Below are 18,768 nucleotides of genomic sequence, written 5' to 3' on the forward strand. Positions count from 1 at the left end.
AAAAAAAGTGCCTGATATCATTGGGTTCAGCCCGTAAGGATCTCACACATAAAAGAATTATGTCCCTGAGCACTTTCCAGCAGACTTTCAGAAAATTTCATCTTTCTACTTCCCTGGCTGGATAGTCTGTTTGAGTAATTTTCTCTTTCTCCTGGGGTTGGTTGCTAAGAGACGCGCTATTACTTCTCTCTCTCTTATGACCCGATTACTATGATCAGCAAAGACAGCGTGCAGACAACAGCCTGACACGGCTCATACAAGAACATCGGGCTTGTTACAAAATGATGGACTGTATTAACACTCCGCAGCCCCTCTGCTCGCCGTGGCCTTTGCAGAGTCTCCAGGCACAACTGGGGGCTTTTACTTCCCCGGCTTCTGAAGTGCATGTTCAAACATTTTAAATCATTGCAATGGGAAGGGAAAAGAATGGACTTTTACCTCCTGTGTTTTGCTGCCTGTCAGCCAGAGCAGTGTTAATGGATCTGTATTGAGAAATGCTCCTTTACTTCCCCTAGCAGAGAAGTGGCTTGGGAACCATTATTATCCCTATTCACCCTCCTGCAAAAATTTTGCAAATACACAACATGCTTTGGGTTAGCGCATTCCCTCAGACCATGGCACGTTGTGAAGCTGACGTTGACACTTATGGGGCTGAGATGTGACCCGGTCCTGTAAAGAGTGGAGCTGTATTGCTCAGGATGAGGAAAGCAGCAGGAAATGCTTCCGCCAGAGGCGCACTGTGGTCTCAAGGGAGGCACCATGACTCCCAAAGTGCTCCCAGCACGTACTGAGAGGGCTATGGGCTGGCACTGTGCCTCTGCAGAGGGTTCCAACTGATGTGACTGCTGGAGAGTGGGCCAAGATGGGGATTTGGAGCTCAGACTGGAAAAGCACGTTGAGATGCACGCAGGGCAAAAAGCTGGGGACAACTGCTGGTCCAAGGCTGGCTAGTATGGCACAGGATGTGCTGAGAGACCTCAAAGATCATCAGTTCTTCACAAGGTTCATCAAATTGGTTTTTTAGAGAGTAAATTTTAAACATTACAGAAACTAATTTACGTTACCAGACCCCTTCCCTTCCCACCAGCCTGCTCTTATATCTAGAATAGCCATGAACAAATCCTTCACAGTTTCCTAACAGAAGTGGCCCAGACATCCAGGTCTTTCCTCTTACAATTCCATACCTCCATGGTATTTCCCATAAATTCAGTGTTCAACAGAAAAAAACAAGCTGAGGTCTTACATCAGCAAGATTTCTACCATGCTACGAAGGAAACCCTTTGTGCCAGGCTTTCCATTATGGTTTGGTCATGTCTAGACTAAACCAAAACCTTTCCTGAGTCATTGTCATCACACGAACTGGAGTGCAAGATGACCTATGAGTCTTTTGCTTAGTCCCCATTCCCAAGCAGCATTCTCCTCCCTGAAGATGGTCTCTGCACCATCTGCTCAGCACCCAGAGCAGCTGGAGGGAGATGGGTGCTTCCTAGCACAGAGCTATGCCAAGAAATTGCTGGATGTGTAGCTCCAGCATCGCGCTCCACAGCTCCTGAAATAGTTTGGGTAAATCCCCACGCCTTACGCCAGCTTTTAGAGCACAACTGCTCTTCTGTGGCTAGGACCTTCCAACGTGCATGCTAGTTAACAAGAAGACAGAAAGGGAATTTTTAAGGTAGTGATATCTATTAGGAACCAGACTGGACCCCTGCTCATCTCATCCCCTTCCGCATCAGCAGCCTCCTGGGGAGCTGGAGCTGCAGGACTCAGAGTCCTGCTTATGGACCGTTGGCTCTCGCATCAACCCACCTTGGTGTGCTTTGCCAAAGGGATGAGCATGTCAGGCCTTGTATATTTAGTCCAAATTGTAATTGTGCAGTGTTGACTGCCAGAAATGCCTGCTCTTTGGCCACAAGTGCAGCTTCTGTGGCTTCAAGACTTGCTCATTCATTCTTCTAACCTTTTATTAGACCAACCTGTAATATAATCCAATAGACATTTATTGGTTGCTCTGACTTAGCAGTACTCTGTCTGGCCGGGTAAAAAAAGCTTTAGTCAGGAAAAAGGAAAAATATACGTATAGTCCTTTATTATAACAGTTAGCTTTCAGGGCATAAAAAAGCTGCATTGAGTGAGCAAAAAAATAAAAAAAGGTTACTTGACTGTTAACTATCATGTAACAATTGTTATTATTTAACAGACTGGCATCTGGAGGATGTTAAAATTTTAGATTAAATAAATGGACAAGTGCTGCTTGCTCGAATTCAAACTACTTCAGCATTAACACTGCTCTCTCACTGTGGGCACCATAGCCCTTTAGAACTATATAGAGAACGAACAATTTATCTTTTAAAAAGTAGGTTTGATATAGTCAATGACAGATGTTTGCAATCTGAGTTATAAAAAGATGGCTTCTTTCCAATCCAGTGTATGTCAGATCTGTTCTTCTTTTTTTTTTTTTTCCCTTCCCTTTTTCGCCCTTTTGCTTTATTCTGCCCAAACTATTGTGGTTCACAGAACAGGCCACTGCAAAGATGAATCACTATTCAATGTTTGAAATAATGAAGTGGAAAAATTAAATATAGTATCTTGAAAGGACAGACAGGAGGAAAAGAAAGAGAGAAAAAAATAGGCACGGCAGAAAAAAGAAAAATCTACCTGCTGAGGAATAGTGTTTGCTTTATGATACCAAATAACAAAGAAAATACAAGCTCACTCACCCGAATGAAAAACGAGGCTGTGTATTACTTCAAGCAGTTCCCAAATAAGTGGCAATATGTTCCAAAGCCTCTGAAAGTTTAATATTTGTAATTCTAACAAAACATAGTCAGAATTGTTAATAAAACCTGGTGGCTTGATTTGACATTTTGAGAACTACAGATAAGTAGACTGGTTCAATAACAGTCTTTATGCATCTTTTCTCTGTTGCATTTTTCCCAGTACCATTATCAGAGGAGGTATTTCAAAAAAAGATTATGTTCATCTTGAGAGCAAAGCCAGGAGCACAGACCTCCGTGTTTATCTCCAACAAAAAAAAAAAACCAACACAAAAGCAGACTCAGACACTACAGTCCAGCCCAAGCAGTAACTTCTGATGAGATGACTGTAACCACAACAGCAGAGCCCACGCAGAGGTGCCTTATTGACACCTGCCACCATGATAAGCCCTGAAACCGGTCACAGTGCTGCGGATACCCATCAAAACACTGTGCCTCCATTTAATTCTACACATAAGCAGTAAGAGAAGAACCAAGGCAAAGAGGCAGAAGGACACCAGAAAGGGATGCCTACGTGAAGGGTCCTATCTAAGCAGCACCGACATGTCGCAAGCTATGGAGCACAGTTGCACCACAGCTTGATCAGGGCAATTTAAATGAGAACCACCACTAGTTTCAAATTGGTTTAACTTGGCTCTTAACCATCAGGGAGGGGGATGTCATTAGAGAGAAATCAATGGAGACTTCCAAAAGGCAGCTCCAAACTGGTTCTCAACAGCCCCCTGGTGAGGAGCCTCCCCTTAATGAGGGAGCCCCCACTTCCCGCATGTTCTGAAGGCTTTAGGGCTCAGTTTGTCCTTTAAATGCTCTTGTAGAATGAGTAGCAAACCAAGAAGAGGCCTGGAACTTCAAGTTCATTTTCTCTGGCTGTATTCTGTAAGTGCCTGTGGATGATGCAGTTCTGACACTAATGAATAAAGCATTGCTTCATCTGCTTCACTTCGTTCAGTGCAAGAAGCACAAAGAAGGAGAGCAAGGATTTAGAAGGGCTTTAAAACTTTATAATGCTCATTTCAAAAAAGCTTTCTTTAAAAAACAAGCACCAACGTGGGGGCTGTGCTTAGGCAGTCGGGATGATTTGCCGCAGCAGCAGTATTCCTCTTTATTCCCACAACGTTTTTCAGCTCTGCAAGCTCAATCCATGATGGGAGCAGAAGAGAGCCTGAGCATTTCTCAGCCTATTTTCTTGTCCTATCACTGAGATGCTGCCTTATCCCCAGAGCATCAATGATTTTAACAGCTGGTGGCAAAGCTGGATGCAGAGACCAGCAGGTCCCACTGAAAACTCTCTGGGATGTGCAGGACCCAGTTCAGCCTCAAAACAACCAAATAACAACATATTCCCATGCTTTATGCAGGATGCAGCAGCAGTCTGCATGCACAGCTCACACCACGTGCAAAACAACCAGCTTTGCTGCTACTGCTGCTAAATCACACCATCTCCTGTTAGCTTGGCACTGAGCACACACAACACACCACCAGAGCACGGCTGACCCCCATCTCGCTGCTCGTGAGTGTGAGCCTCCTGCCAAAGATGACCAAAAGGCAACAAAATGCCCCCAAAGCTCACGGGTGGCTCTAAGGAGAGCAGGTATGCCTCTGCCTTCCAGCAGCAGGGATTACTCTTGCCATGTTATGCAGCAGGCCCAGCAAAGACAACCAGAAAAAAGCAAAAAACCTGCAGAATCTCCCAAGTCAGTCTGAATTTATCCTTTCAGGGCTCTCATCCAAGTAATGAATAGACTCTGGAGCTGTTTAGCTTCTATGAACTGTCAAAGATTGCAGAACAGGGAACAGCACAGCTAAAACACTGAGTGTCTATTCCAATAAATCCATACCCTGGCTTCAAAAATTAGACAGAGTTACCGATAGCAGCTGCTGTAAACAAAGCCCACTAGGTATGCCTGCCTACAAGATAAAACAAACAGCACGATAGCTCATGCTCCCAGTCCCTTACAGACACAGCAGAATAAAATTAGCTAGTGCTCAGGAGCCTCCACACAGATGAAGAAAGAAAGGGCAGAGAGGGTCAGGACCTGGGAAACCTGCATCAGCCGGGTTCAAGTGAACACAGCATGGTGTCAACTATGTAATCTTGCCCTGGAGCTCACACTGATGCTGTGCCTGGCCCCACGAGTTGCAGCCCTCTCCTCCAATGCAGATGGAAAGAAGAGATGATTGAAACAAACAAACAAACAAACAAACAAAAAACACTGCCACCACAAAACAAACAAAGCCATGAAGATCTCAAAAACCTGTATATGAGTCTCCTGTCATTCATCATGCCTGAAAGTGCTTCAAGGAAAGAAAACAGAAGGAAAGAGCTTGCTTTAATTCTCAACTCTTCAATTAGTTTCCATTATGGAAACTGGAGGAGGCTCAGGGGAGACCTTATTGCTCCCTCCAGCTCCCTGACGGGAGGTTGTGACGGGTCCTCTGTTCCCAGGTAACAGTGATAGGATGAGAGGTGATGGCTGTAAGTTGCACCAGGGGAGGTTCCGGTTGGATGTCAGGAAAAACTTCTCCAAAAGAGTGGTGGGGGCATCACAGTCCCTGGAGGTGTTCAAGAACTGTGGAGATGTGGTACTAACAAACACAGATTAGTGGGCAGTTCCGGTGGCAAGTAGACAGTGGGACTAAGTGAATCTAAAAGGTCTTTTCCAACCTTAACGATTTTATGATTGAATCCATTTTAACTGTTTCTGCAGGTATTATGTTCACCACGGTTGGCAATCACAAGGAAAAGGCATCATCAGCACTAACTAATATTGAATTTAGAAGGAGTCAACAGAATAAACTCAAATGGCTAATTTTTGCAAAGCCTGTCCTCAAAGCCTCTAAAGGGCTGACAAAGACAAATGCCCAAATGTTGTGCAATACCATAAACTACGCAGTTGTCATAGGAGGGATGTTGTCTGCATATTCTTTTGTGGCCAGGATTTGGCACTGTGGTATATATCTCAGGAATATGCCTCAACAGATGTCTGTGAATGAAATATCATAGAATCATAGAAGATCTTGAGTTAGAAGGGACTCACAGGCATAGAATCATAATATCATTAGATTGAAAAAAACCTCTAAGATCATCTAGTCCAACCATCAACCCATCCCCACAATGCCCTCTAACCCATGTCCTTCAGTGCCACATCTCCACAGTTCTTGAACACCTCCAGGGATGATTGAGTCCAACTGCTGGCTCCACAGAGGACCAGCCAAAATTCAAACCATATATTGTAAGAAAACAAGGAGCTTCATTTCTTTGAAAGGGCAACAGATGGAAGCCTTCACCCATGTTTCTCAGTCAGGTGGCATTTTTCATTCCAAGGTATAATGCTCTATCAGCTGCTATAGCCTTGGTGATGCTCCTTCTTCAGTGCTACTCCTTGCACTGCTTCGTGTCCACAGGATTGTAACTGGGAGAGGAGGGCAAGGGGGAAAGAGCTTCTGAGGTTATGAAAACCAGCTTGAAACTCAAAGGATGCAAACCAAAGACAAATCACACCACAAAAGCCTGACACTCTCACTGCACTTGAGCCATCCAATGTCCCGAGGAGCTCCAAGTCAGAATTTTCTGAGAACCCGAAGCTGACAATAGACTTCAGTACGGTTTTGAAAACCCCTAGTTCTGGCCTCACAAGCCCTGGCCCTGGCAGCACCCCAGCAACACTCGTTTCAGAGCGCCTGCCAGCTCTCCTCCCCATGCCATGGAGCATGTGAGCTCCCGCCAGCACTGAAATACCAATTTTAGTGCAAAAACTGGAAAGCAGGAGAAAAATAATTGGGAGGGAAAAGAGGAAGGGCAATGCTTTTAAAGAAACTGGAAAAGGGCCTTCTGCTCTCTCTTTGCACTCTTAGCTCAACGCTCAGTGAAGGAGAGCCCACCTGAACTGAGAGCACAGCTCTGCAGTCACCACCTGCTGTGCACATTGCTGATGGGGTCTGCTGAGGAATGGGGGGAGGAAGCATGCAGTACTAAGCACACACGAGCACTGAGAGGGGAGCGAGAGGTGTGGACTGCCAGGACCATAGCAGGATGATGTCTCACTCATCTCAGGACTCATCTTGCCTCAGCATAGACAGATGTTTTCCTGACTGCAAACACATCCAAGGATGCTCCATCAAAAAATCATCCTTCACCCCAATGCTCCCACCCAGTGGCTTTTTTAAAGCCACTGCTTGAATGTCTGGATACCGAATTTTCATTTCCAGCCTAGCTCATTTGCTGTTTCCTTCCCACAGACACTTTTTTTTCTTGTACAAAACCACACTCCGCTAGCTCAAACAGCTCTCTTCCATCTGTGGGGTAAATATGGAGCTGTGCAGGCCAGCAGGGATCACAGTGCTAAGACTTCCCAGGATTGAGTCCATGTTGAACAGCAGTGTTTGTACCCTTGGGTTGGACTTACTGAAAACAGACACCAGCAGTGACTCCTCTCACAGAAAAAGAGCACACAGTGATTTGAGCATTGTGATGTGCAGAGAGCTGAGAGGTGGGGGAGCAAAACATCTCCCTCCCCAAAGTGCCAGGGAGGAAGCATCAGAAGTACAGCGCAGCAGCAAGGGACCATATGGACGGAGCAGGGAGCCGATGAGCCCCAGCACACTGCCATGCCAGCAGAGCTCCTGCTTGGCTCTGAGACCCCGGCACAGAAACCCATCCCTGTCTCCAAAGAGAAAGGCTACAGCAGGGCAGGAGGTACAGACCCCAACACAGCAGCACGCCAGGGAAGGAGCATTTGAGGTGAGCAAGGTTAATCCCCCATGAGCTGCTGCGACAGGGAAGGCAAGTGCTAAATCCCCCAGAAAGCAAGACCAGACTGCAGCACGTGGAAGTCTGGTCCATAAAAACACAGCTGCACCAGCTTCTCCAGCTAGCTGGGCGGCAGAAACTCGTGCAGCACATTAATCAGGGCTGTGTTCTTATTTATTATTGTTATTACTACTGCAGTCATACCCCAAGGCCCTCAAACAGATTCCTGCGACAGCAAGACATGGTCTCTGCTCTGATGAGTTGACAAATCCAGCTCAAAACAAGTCTCAGCAAGGCAGCGTGGCAAACAGCAAGGAGGGGGACCAGCACCGCCGAGAAAATTGCTCACTTAGCTGGTCTAAACCACGCACGCCTTGACTGCTTCCAGCACATTAAAACGCTCCTGCTTTATAAACTGCTGGCTGTCGCAGCTTTTGTTTTTAACTTTTTTTAACCATTTCTAACTCATTTCAAAGTTCTGTTCTGTCAAACAACGGAGGTCACTGAAGAAACAAGCAGGGAGCCTGGAGGAGAGAACAGAGCCATAAAAAGTGAATGAGGCATGGTAGGCTAAATATTTTCTTGCCTCACCTGCCAAATCCCGGAAGCCTCATGTTCTCAGGGTTATATATGGTCAAGCTAATGGCTTTGCACCAGCTGCTGACACTGACCAGCAGTGTGTCACCTTCTGAAAGTGGATTAGCTTAAGCTGCCAGTACGCTGTCACATCACTAAGCCAATCCCTGATCAAGTCTCCACTATCCCTTATTTCTTCCAAGCCTGTCAGATGATGATGGCATCTCTGAAAGTCCAGAATCTGCAAAGGCCCCCCACAAGTTCCCCAAATCTCTCCGTTTCCATCAGACCCAGCAATGTTCACGTGCTTGCAGGACTGCATATTCTGCATTGCACAAGAAATGCTGGTCAGGCTCATCTATCTTTCTCAGTCTGCAGTACTGGGGTGCTGCTTAGCAGGACGTCTTCTTCCCCCAGTGCCAAGGAGCAAAGAATTTTTAGAAGGTTGTTGGGATGTTCCTGAGTCACTTATAATCAGATCTATAGCAATTAAAGCATCAACAATTAAGGCGTAGTGACATTTCTGGCTGATCAACAACAGTTTTCCTGAGGAACCAAAGTGCCACTTTTCATTATTATCTTAAATTGTAGAAGAATTTAAAAAAATAAGATTTTCCCACTTTACTTGAAAGTGACATTTCCATCGCAATTCAGAAATGGATTATTTTTACTTTTTTTAATTCCAAATGTCTTTCTCTCCCTCTTCCTCGCTAATGTTTTGTTACTGAAGGCAACAGAACAGGTGCAATATGACTGAGTTTTCCCCTCCAACACATTTTCTTTTTTCGTTCCGAATTCTCTTAAGTTAAGAGTGGCAGAGGAAAAAAAATGAAAGACTAGTCAGTCTTTTCCAACTTCCTACTAGATGTCCTTAACTTTAGAAAATTGCTTAAATGAGAGATTTAATATATTGCTCTGTTTTTCTTTCTCCTTTCCATTATCATGTAGTCTTCCTGCACACACTCTGAAAAGAGTAGAAAAAGGGGAAAAAAATTACAGACAACTTTTGCCTTATTACATTCAGTACAAAAGAGGGAAAAGTGAAGACGGTACAAAGAAGAACAGCCAAAACTGATAATCAAAAGCTGATTTGGCAATTTTCTTGAGTACAGTGGAGCCTGTACCCAAGTTTATCCCTTCTTCTATGTGTCCACAGAACAGGAATACAACTCCTACACTTGCTGCTCAACTGCATGAAGAGAGCTGGACTTTAAAAGCAGGAGACAAAGCAAGGCCAGTGCATGGTGACTGGAAAACTTTTGTTTTACTGACAGAACATCTTCAGAGGCTACTGTAATGGTCACATAAATATCCACATAGTTATGCCACTAATTCATCTCATATTCAAGAGCCTGCCACAGCAGAGGAGAAACAGTAAAACTGAATCAAACCAACAGGCAAGAGACGAAACATGTCGAGACTCATTCTGCCAAATCCATCCACCTCTACCCACATCCCCAGCTCAATCCCATGTTTGTAGAGAAGTCCCATTGTGCTGGTGCAAAAGAAAAACAACATTGAAAAGGGTGTTCAAGCTCCAGCTTCTTGGATTGACATGTACAGGCAGACATGAAAGAAGCAAAACCCCTGGAAAAATATCAGTTTTAGGGAAAGGAGGCTTGCTTACAATAAAAACAAAGGAACTGCTGTCCCCCTGCTCTCCCCTAGCCCTGCACCATTCAGGAGGATAGCTTGCCAGAGGGCACAAGGTTCTTTCACATTCTTATTGATTGATTTGATCCCACAAACTCATGAACCAAGAGTTTGTCAAACACAGTTTGTGTTAGAGGTCAATATCCCTCAATACGACTTCTGTGAATCCTTCCTAAAAAACAAACAAACAAACAAAAAACCAACATACTCACCATCACCTCCTGGTTGCTTGTATGGGTTGTACTTTGGCTTGGGGGCAACAACAGGTGCAAACTTCTTTGGCGTCTGTTGGGTGGACACTGAGATGCTGGGAGTCCCAAAGGCATGCGTGGTCTCCATCCTTGCTGTAACGTGACCAACAGGCTCGTTGGTACTCTTGGGTGGCAGCCAGGACGGGTGGGACATGGTTCAAATCTGAGAGGAAAACAAGAACCGCACATACATTAGGAATTCAGGCTGGGGGACTAGCAGTTGTAAACCCCTGGATGACTTATTAAATTACAACCACAAAACCATTTCATGAGAATTCGGATAAAAACTTGTCTTTCTTTGCCCGGCTGGTTGAAATTACTGATCAGTTTGTTTTGGTGTCTGCTAAACTGTTGTCATTTTCCTCTTCAAACTGAAGTTGAGGCAGACCAATGCACCAGAGATGCCCATCACTCCTATCGCCTCTTCAGCAAGACAGACATAGATTTGACTTCCCCCTGCTAGGATTTGGTGAGTACATCAACGTACAGCGGCGCAGTTGCTCTGGGAACAAGTGCCATTACAGGTGGGCAGACATACATTTCCAAAATATAACCTTTAGCATTTCTCAACATGACATTTATGGCCCCAAATTCCACCGTCTTTCACTTAAACTTTTAAGAAAAAGGATTTCAAAAGCAGCTAATCCTTCTTGATGCCTCCATTTCTGAATGCCCAGATTAAGGTATTTTAAAAGCACGTCAATTTTGAAAAAATGCCAGAATTCCACAACCGCTGACAACCAGGCTCCTTTTAGACATCTCCACTTGTGTAACAGAAAACAAAGGCAGCCCAAACCATTACTTATTTATGAAGATCTTGGCTTTGGTCTCTTAACAGCCTACATCACTTTTGAGAACTGGACTCAGACGCTGCTGAAAATGTTTCCCATAAAGAAAACCTGTTCATAATGGGCTGAACCGCAGCAAACAAGCGCTCTCCACCACACGCAAGCCATAGCTGTTGGGTAGCAGCAATGGTCCTACAGCAGCATCACGTTACCTCCCTAAGCTGGTTTTGAACTGCAGTAAGGAAGTCAAGACCCCGCATGGATAAAAGCTACTGCTAATTTTGGAGCCCTCAGGTGTCTGTCCACGCTCTGCTTTGGTGTCAGCACACCTCAGGGTTCTGGAAACCAGAGGCAGCTGGGACTCAATCTGGAAAGATTTCTTTACATCAGAAAGCTTGGAAAAGGATTGGTGCAGGAGATAGCACTGGGCCAGGGGAGACATTAGCTGACTGCTGTTGCATAAAGGCAGTTCCAGCTGGGCAAAGCAAAGGCCCAGCTGGCCTTACAAAGAGAATCTCTTACTGCTGCCTGAGCAGAGGTGCTGAGAGCCTCTGCTGAGTGGCAGCACTGGGATTTACCAATGGGTGCAGACCGTTCTCTGAGGTCAGGTTGGGAAAACAAATGAGAAGATGAAGGGCGGCCTCTGGCTGCTGGACACCCCCCTCAGAGTGAAATCATTACCAAGTCTCACAGCTCTACAGCTCTCAAACTATTCTGACACAGCTCTGTGGTCACACACACAGCCATCTATTTGAATGTCTCAAGAGAAGGCATTTCCAAAGCTGAAAAGCGTAGCCACAGCTATAAAGGTCAGTGCTTAAAACCTGCAAGCAAGTGCATGACTGATATCATCACCTTTGCCACCTACCATCAAACATGGAGACCAAATATCTTCTCGCTGATAATAAGCAGGAATCCATCTACAAGAGCATGTCCATGTCCCGCTAACCTGGGCATATTCATGGTGTCACAAAGCCAACACTTCCATGCACACATGTTCTCAGAAAAAAAGCAACTATCCCCTACATTATACGGAATATTTAGGCAGGAGAAAGGCACACATTTGACAACATAGTTAAGTCTACCTAGAGGAAAACAAAAAAGTAGAGATCACGCTCTCTTTCCCCTTTCTCCTAGCCTGAGACCAGATGTTACTGGAAATGTCAGGACCAAGCCACTGGGACTTGGGTGAAGAGCTGGTTTGCCAGCTCATCCTGCCTGGCAAAGCATCTCAGTTCTAGAAGCTTTATGGTCGAACAAAATCAGGTGAATCTTGTATCGAAGAAGCAGATAAGGCTTTTCGATATAAACCAGAGAAAGTAGTCTGATGGACTCTGATATAGACAGCCTTGTCCTAGCCATCTGCTATTAGACTGTAGTGCTGAGTCAGTGGGGGCAGAGGTGGGGAAGGAGCAAAGTCTCCACGTGGCAGTGTGGAAATGGTACCTCCAGCTATCAGCAGTGCTTGTTAAAACTGATGTATACAGTGTGTGCCTCTTCCAGCCCAGTAAGTTTCCTCCAGGTAACAACCTTCTTTCTGGAGGATTCAATCGTACTTAAAGACTGCTAAGAAAAGCCAGTTCTCATGTCTATCCCAAAACTAGGAGATGGGCAGTTTGTGGTCCTCTTCTACCTTCACTGCTCTTCATGTGCCAGAGGAACTGCCACATGCCTCAGCACTTCCCCACCATGCAGTGTGGCTGCTCAAGGTCACAGGTTTTGCAATCCCTTCTGCTGAAAGATGAGCCCATTACATTGGACATGTAATACCAGTGAAAGGAACCACTGGAGCCAGCATGGAGGGTGTGGCAGGAGCATCCTGCATACAGACAAGCATCCAAGACCAAGGTGCAAGGACAGATCTTACCCTCCCAAACACGGCTGCCAGCTGACCTCACGCTGACAGAGCAGAGCATCATTCTGAAAGCAAGAAGTGAAAGGCAGGTCTGTCCTACAGGGCTGTAGAGAAAACCAGCCATGACAGGCAGGATGGATTGCACTCCCACAGCCTGGTACTTCTCGTTACCAACACCAGCCTCACCGGACACAGAAAATGCCACCAAAACACTAAAATTCACCTAGCTGACCACTTCTTCCTCTCACATCATTCAAAAATGTAACGCATGACAATAAATCTCAGGCAACTATCTGGGCTTAAGAGCAGAAAGCAGTGTGGGCACTCAGCCTTAAGAGTTAAACAGGACACTCTGCTCTCTTACTATATTCAAAGATCGCTGTATCTTGCCCATTGCTACAAGCATCCTAGTGTTTTACTCTGACAAGTTTTCAGCCTCTGGTTTGCTATTTCATGTGAAAGCATCCAACTGCACAAAGCTCCTTCAGAGCACAGGCGTTACCTCCACACTGATTCAAAGCAAAAAAGAAACAGCGCTAACGAGATTATCATCATTCCTTCTGGCAGCTCCCTAATTTGTCCTTAGCCACCTCCCAGGCAACACACCTTGGTCCCCTTACGGTTTGCCATGAGGCAGGGATGGGCTGAGCGATGCGTAAACCAGGGCTATCTGCTCCAGCAGCCAGGCCACACAGTGCTGGGACAGTTGATGACACTGTGACTTCTCATGAACGAGTTTAAAGGGCAGTTTGGGAATATAAGACCACACTGCAGTAACTCAGATGCTTACTTATAGGCTGGCACGCAGCTTCATCTTGGCTACCTACTAACACATTTGTTTCAGTGGCGGTGGTGTTTTCTAATTGTTTCCCGTTAGCCTTTTCTCTTCCTCTTTCTCCTCCTCTCATTTTCTGTCATGCATTTGCTGTCACTCGTTTTTGCTATATGTGCCTTGACAATGTTTTCAACAAGTTCCCTTTTCCTCATCTGTTCCAGCCCCAGCTCCCCAGCCTCAATTAAATTTAGCCTAACTACACAAGATCATAAAAAACGAAAATGAATAGATCTCTTTTTAACAGCTGAAGCTGAACTTCTGGGTTTGTTCTGATCTCTCCCCAACACTTTTCTTCTTTTAAGGGCATGTAACTTAGTGCCTAGGGTAAAAGGCCTCAAGCAATGCAGTGCAGGGGATTGAATCCTTCTGAAAAAAAGCATGTAATGGAGAATCCACTGCTGCACTCAATAAACTATATGGGCAAGCAATCAAGCGCCAATATTATGGATTCTCCTCTATGTCTGGCTTAAATTTAGCTAGCTCCACCTCCAAGCACTGGATTTTGCTACACTCTACCTCCCTTCCACATGCAGATCCTCACAGAACACATCCAGGTCTTTGGTGAAATCAAATCACAGCATTTAAATTAAGTATCAATTAAACTCACCGGTTAGAACAGACTTCTCTTGATTCACTCCTATGTATTTACTCTGAACTCTCTTCAATTTTTCAGCAGCCTGTAGTGAGGTGATGGATGCTACCATTTGACCATTTTCTCAAGAACGGAAACTTATCATGGGAAGAGTAATAGGATGAATAACATCAAAGACAAATCTACACCAACTTCAGCTGTGGCTGCCTGAGGTTCTGTTATCCTTCCTTCCTTTAAAGCATTAGTCATTACCTACTTTTGGAGGTAGAGTTTAACACCAAACCAACCATGATAAATAACATCAAGGACAAAGAGTAGAATCACACTGCATAAATAAGGAAAACCCATGTGCTCTGATTCTATCATTAGGATAATCTTAATGCCATAAGTCCAGAAAAATCCCAACCATAAAGGAACACATGACAGCAGAGGAACTGGAGTCCCATGACGAAACTGCACCATCTAAAATCATCAGACTAGGAATTTCAATAGAGGATAACACCAGAAAGTAATAAAAGCCTAAAAGCCTGACAAGGTCTATCGTCTGTTGGGTTTTTTGTTTGTTTGTTTGTTTTCAAAGGTGTGCATAAATACTTGGGTTATTTTGCTTTTAATCACAGGATGTCACTCACCTTTGAGAAGCAAAGGTAACACAAAGAGGTTCTGAGTCAATTTAGCCTCATATCAGAAACAATGAAAGGGTAGAGTACTCGCTTGTCTATCCAGAAGTTGTTAGTACATTCATCTCTGAGACAGGCTTTTCCATGACTACATTGTACCCAAATAAATCTTCATTTCATTTTCATATTTATAACACGGACGAAATACTCCTTGGATGTTGATGGACTTTGCCAAGACAGAAGAATTTGTCCCCGAGTTAATTAAGCTAATGCTTCATTGTGGGTACCAACAGTGCTTAACATAAAATGAGCAACAACAGTCTGTTCTTCCGGACAGTCTGCTCTGTCTTCAATCCTACTTTTTCCTAATCCACTTCCTTGGTTCAGATTCTCTGTACCACCCATGCACAGTTACCATCAGCCTGAAGGCCACAGGGCTGACAAGCCATGGGGAGGTCAGTACCCTTTTTGCAGATACAGAGTGCAGCTGGAAGCCCTCCAGTGGCTTCTCTCTGGTACAATTAGGGACAGAACCAAGACATCTTCCCGGGATAGAGAAATCTCATCTCATGGATTAAAAGAGCCATGTGTAGAAAGGCAGACTGTCATCTCCCCACTCTCCTTTCTCTTCCATCAACACAACAGGACTTGAAGAGACTTTACTTCATTTTCCAGTTAAGTTCTCATACTGAACCAAGGGGACACCCTTCCTGAGGCAAAACTGTGCCACATTTTGCCCCTATTGGTGAGAGATGCAATCCAAAAGAAGTGGATGTTTCTAATTTATGCTTGTCTTTTTTTCTTTTTCTTCCTGAAATTCCCACAAGCAGGGCCCAAATGCTGTGCTGAATTACAGTTCTTTGCTTTGTCCTTATCACCTCCACTTTACTAATTAGCCCAAAGCAGTAATTGAGGCTGACCAGAGAGATTTGCTCTTTATAAATTCCTAAAGTTGCTTGTTTCCCTTGGCATCGTTCCACTTTGAACGTTAAGTGAATTTATTTCTCCACTTAGGACCAGTGATCTCTAGCCATGAAGCTTTCCGGCTTCTTGTGGCCTCCAAAAGAGGATATAATGTCAAAATTCTGGTCTCATTAGAGGTCTTTAACCAAACAAAGGAAGCACCATAGCTACTTACAAACTCAGCCCAAGGTCTCTTGGGATGTCTTTCCCATATGGAACTATTTATCTTCATCAATTTTACATCATAGGGGAAATTATGTGATTTGGGGAAACCATGATCCCTTTTAAACTTCCCTAATTCTTGCTGATCTGCACAACATCTCTCAAAATTTAAGACCTGCAATATTAACCAGCCCCAAGAAGCTCCACTCCTCCCACAGAACTTCCCAGCAGGAAACTGACTCGGGTCCTCAAACATCACATCAGCAACCAGGAGAACCACAAAGCCACAAGAAAACTCCCAGCACTGGGATTGTTGTACGGGGTTGAACTGACCTGGAGCAGCTAGGAGATGGCTGAGCCCAGTGATTGCCTTCTTGACCATATGTAAAGACTTAATGCACACAGACTCCAACCCCCTCATGGCAGACACTCTCCCTGAGACTAAGCTTCTTTGCTTGCATACATTTTGCACCACTTCTGGATGTTTGTTGATGTTTTGCACTGCCATTTACAGCAGGTATCAGCTGAAGTAAATTTAAACCTTTCTCTCCCCCCAGCACTGGAGTTTCTTCCAATTGCTTGGATCAGGCTGAGTTTTGTATCTTCAGCTCAAATCCCTCAAAATAAAATGAAATCAAAATAAATTGAAGTCTCTACTTCAGTTAAATAGGGCTGAAAGCATTCACCAGCTTCCTGCTGTGGGACATCACTAATGTAATCAGAGGAATTAAAGGTGAAAGAAACCCAGTTACAGCACTGTCTGTACTGAATTATTCCTCGAATCATATAATCTAGTATCATCTCACTCTGGTTTAACAGCTTCAATCAATTTTCATGGGATCTTTCAGAATACCAGATTGAAATTCAAAGTCCTCCCTGCTTTGAGCAAAGGCTTGGCCCAGATGACCTCCGGTGATCCCTTCCAAAATCAATTATCAACACTCTTAAGACCCAAGACTTGCAGCAACGGCTTTATCTGAATTCAAAAAGGTTTGCAGCAATACAGTTCTTGAATATGGTGTGAGCCCTTTCTTCTAAGTAACAAATACTTGGAAAACAACTTTTTGTAGCATGGCCGCACCCTAGCTTCATTTTCTGCCAGCAGATCCACAGTAGTTGGGGATTCAATTTTTGCTTTACATACTAAGTCACTACAACTTCTACAGCATTAAGCAGACATAACAGGAAGACAGCAAGTCCATGGTGGGGATGGCAAGAGATCTGCTAGAAGGATCATTCCTACTGTGCTGCCTGCTGCAGGTTGAAATCAGCAGAGACCAACCCCACACCACTTTCCATCTTACCCAAAATCCTGCTGCTGGGGCAATGTTGGCATCAACTGAAAACTTCCCCTTTCTTTAAGTTTCTTTCGGTTTGTTTCTCTCACATCAGCTTCAACTGTGGGAAAGGTATAAAGGCAAACTAAAGATAAAACTTCTTTTCTTTCCCAATATAATTGCATTAGTAGTTTTGGGATTAGATGCAGACTATTTGAATTTGACTGCTGCTGCAAAACACGCACATAAAAGCTGATGAACAAGATCTTCCTTTTACAGCCATGTCACATCCTGGTGTTGGATGATAAACTAGGCTCTAAAACCCTAATAAATTGAACTTGGCTGGCCCATGTGCATTGAAACAAAGAGATAGTACTGACTCTCTGGAGATACATAGATCTATCTAATCTAATACAACTCTAATGACCACATTATAATTTCACGAGAGAGCAGCTGATTCCTGACTCCTGTGGAATGAGACATTCCTTAGCAACTCCAAACACAATTATATTGGACAAAATATTAATCCAAGGCCTCAGCTACCTGTGGTCACAACAAACCCCAAGGCAATAGCAGTGGAGGAGGCAGACCTGGTGACCAGTCCAAAATGCTTACTCAAATACAGCAAAGTTTGTGGTTGAACCTTCAGAGCTGAGCCAAGAGGTAGCTCCGAGCTAGAAAAAATTCTTCCAGTTCTTGAGCTTTTCTTCCTGATAACATGACCTACATGCTTGTGAGGGTGTTGCTGCACCACAAAGGAAAGTTTGAGATGGATGCTTGAGAATTACACATACAAGAGCACATTAATAGGGACAGCAAAAGAACAGGCAGAACAATGCAGAGAGGTTATTTTTGGGAGTCTCAGACCATGAGCTCTCTTACAGAAATACTGTTTTCCTGCACACCATTTATTCTCAAGATCCTTCTGCCAAAAAAAAGTCAGCAAGGCACTGCCAAACAATACGGAGTGCACCCAGCCAGTGGGCACACAATGGAATCAGGCCTATCAAGAAGATTCCACATATGAAAAAAGATACCAGGAAAACATAAAGATGGCAAGGTTAAAGCTTTCAGAGCAAATCCAGGCTGTCTGGATGCTGATGCTGCCTGTAAACAAGAAGGAACAGTGCAGAACTGACATTCAGCTCAGCAGTGAGATATCAACAGGACCCCAGTGGGACCAAATGGGACCGTGGCAGCATATTGACACACAGATAATTGTATTAGCTTTACAGAGAGCTGTGTGTTTATGTCTCCGCCTGGGGATAAACAGCAGGGATCTGAGCCCAGTAGAGAGGGGAAACTGATACAAAATGAACATGGCAACAGAGCAGAGCTTGAGGCGCAACCCAGCAAGGCTATGTGGGTGCAGGTAAGCTCTGATTTATGGCAGGCTCCCTGCACTGCATTTCTCTCCTAAAATGGATGCGATTGCAGGAAAAGTCAGCTGCTACCATTCCTGGAAGAGCACAAATGTGCAGTTTGCAATCTACAACTCAAGCTGTCGAGAGGATTTCTGTGAATGGGAGAGGAGTTGCAGCCCAGAAAATGGGCACAGCAGAGGTCACGTTCAAGAGGGACACGAGTGCAGAGCCAACGCCACAGCCAACCTTCTTCTGGGCCAACCTCAAGAGGCTAGTAGTACAAGCCAGACTTCAAAACTGTTAAGCCT

The 18,768-nt window shown here is 44.6% G+C and overlaps 1 protein-coding gene across 7 annotated transcripts in view; it reads right to left on the reverse strand.

The window, feature by feature from the left end:
* LOC116217055 (lipoma-preferred partner homolog) overlaps positions 1 to 18,768 on the reverse strand; it is a 149,506-nt gene that overhangs the window by 37,010 nt on the left and 93,728 nt on the right. For all 7 annotated transcript variants that reach the window (XM_031555158.1, XM_031555157.1, XM_031555152.1 and 4 more), the window contains one exon: positions 9,966 to 10,167. In XM_031555158.1, coding sequence (XP_031411018.1) covers positions 9,966 to 10,158 — 193 coding nt within the window. In that variant the 5' untranslated portion in view covers positions 10,159 to 10,167. The remainder of the gene's footprint in view (positions 1 to 9,965; positions 10,168 to 18,768) is intronic.

The sequence above is a fragment of the Meleagris gallopavo genome, chromosome 11, assembly GCF_000146605.3.
Source record: "Meleagris gallopavo isolate NT-WF06-2002-E0010 breed Aviagen turkey brand Nicholas breeding stock chromosome 11, Turkey_5.1, whole genome shotgun sequence".
In the NCBI taxonomy this organism is placed as follows: Eukaryota; Metazoa; Chordata; class Aves; order Galliformes; family Phasianidae; genus Meleagris; species Meleagris gallopavo.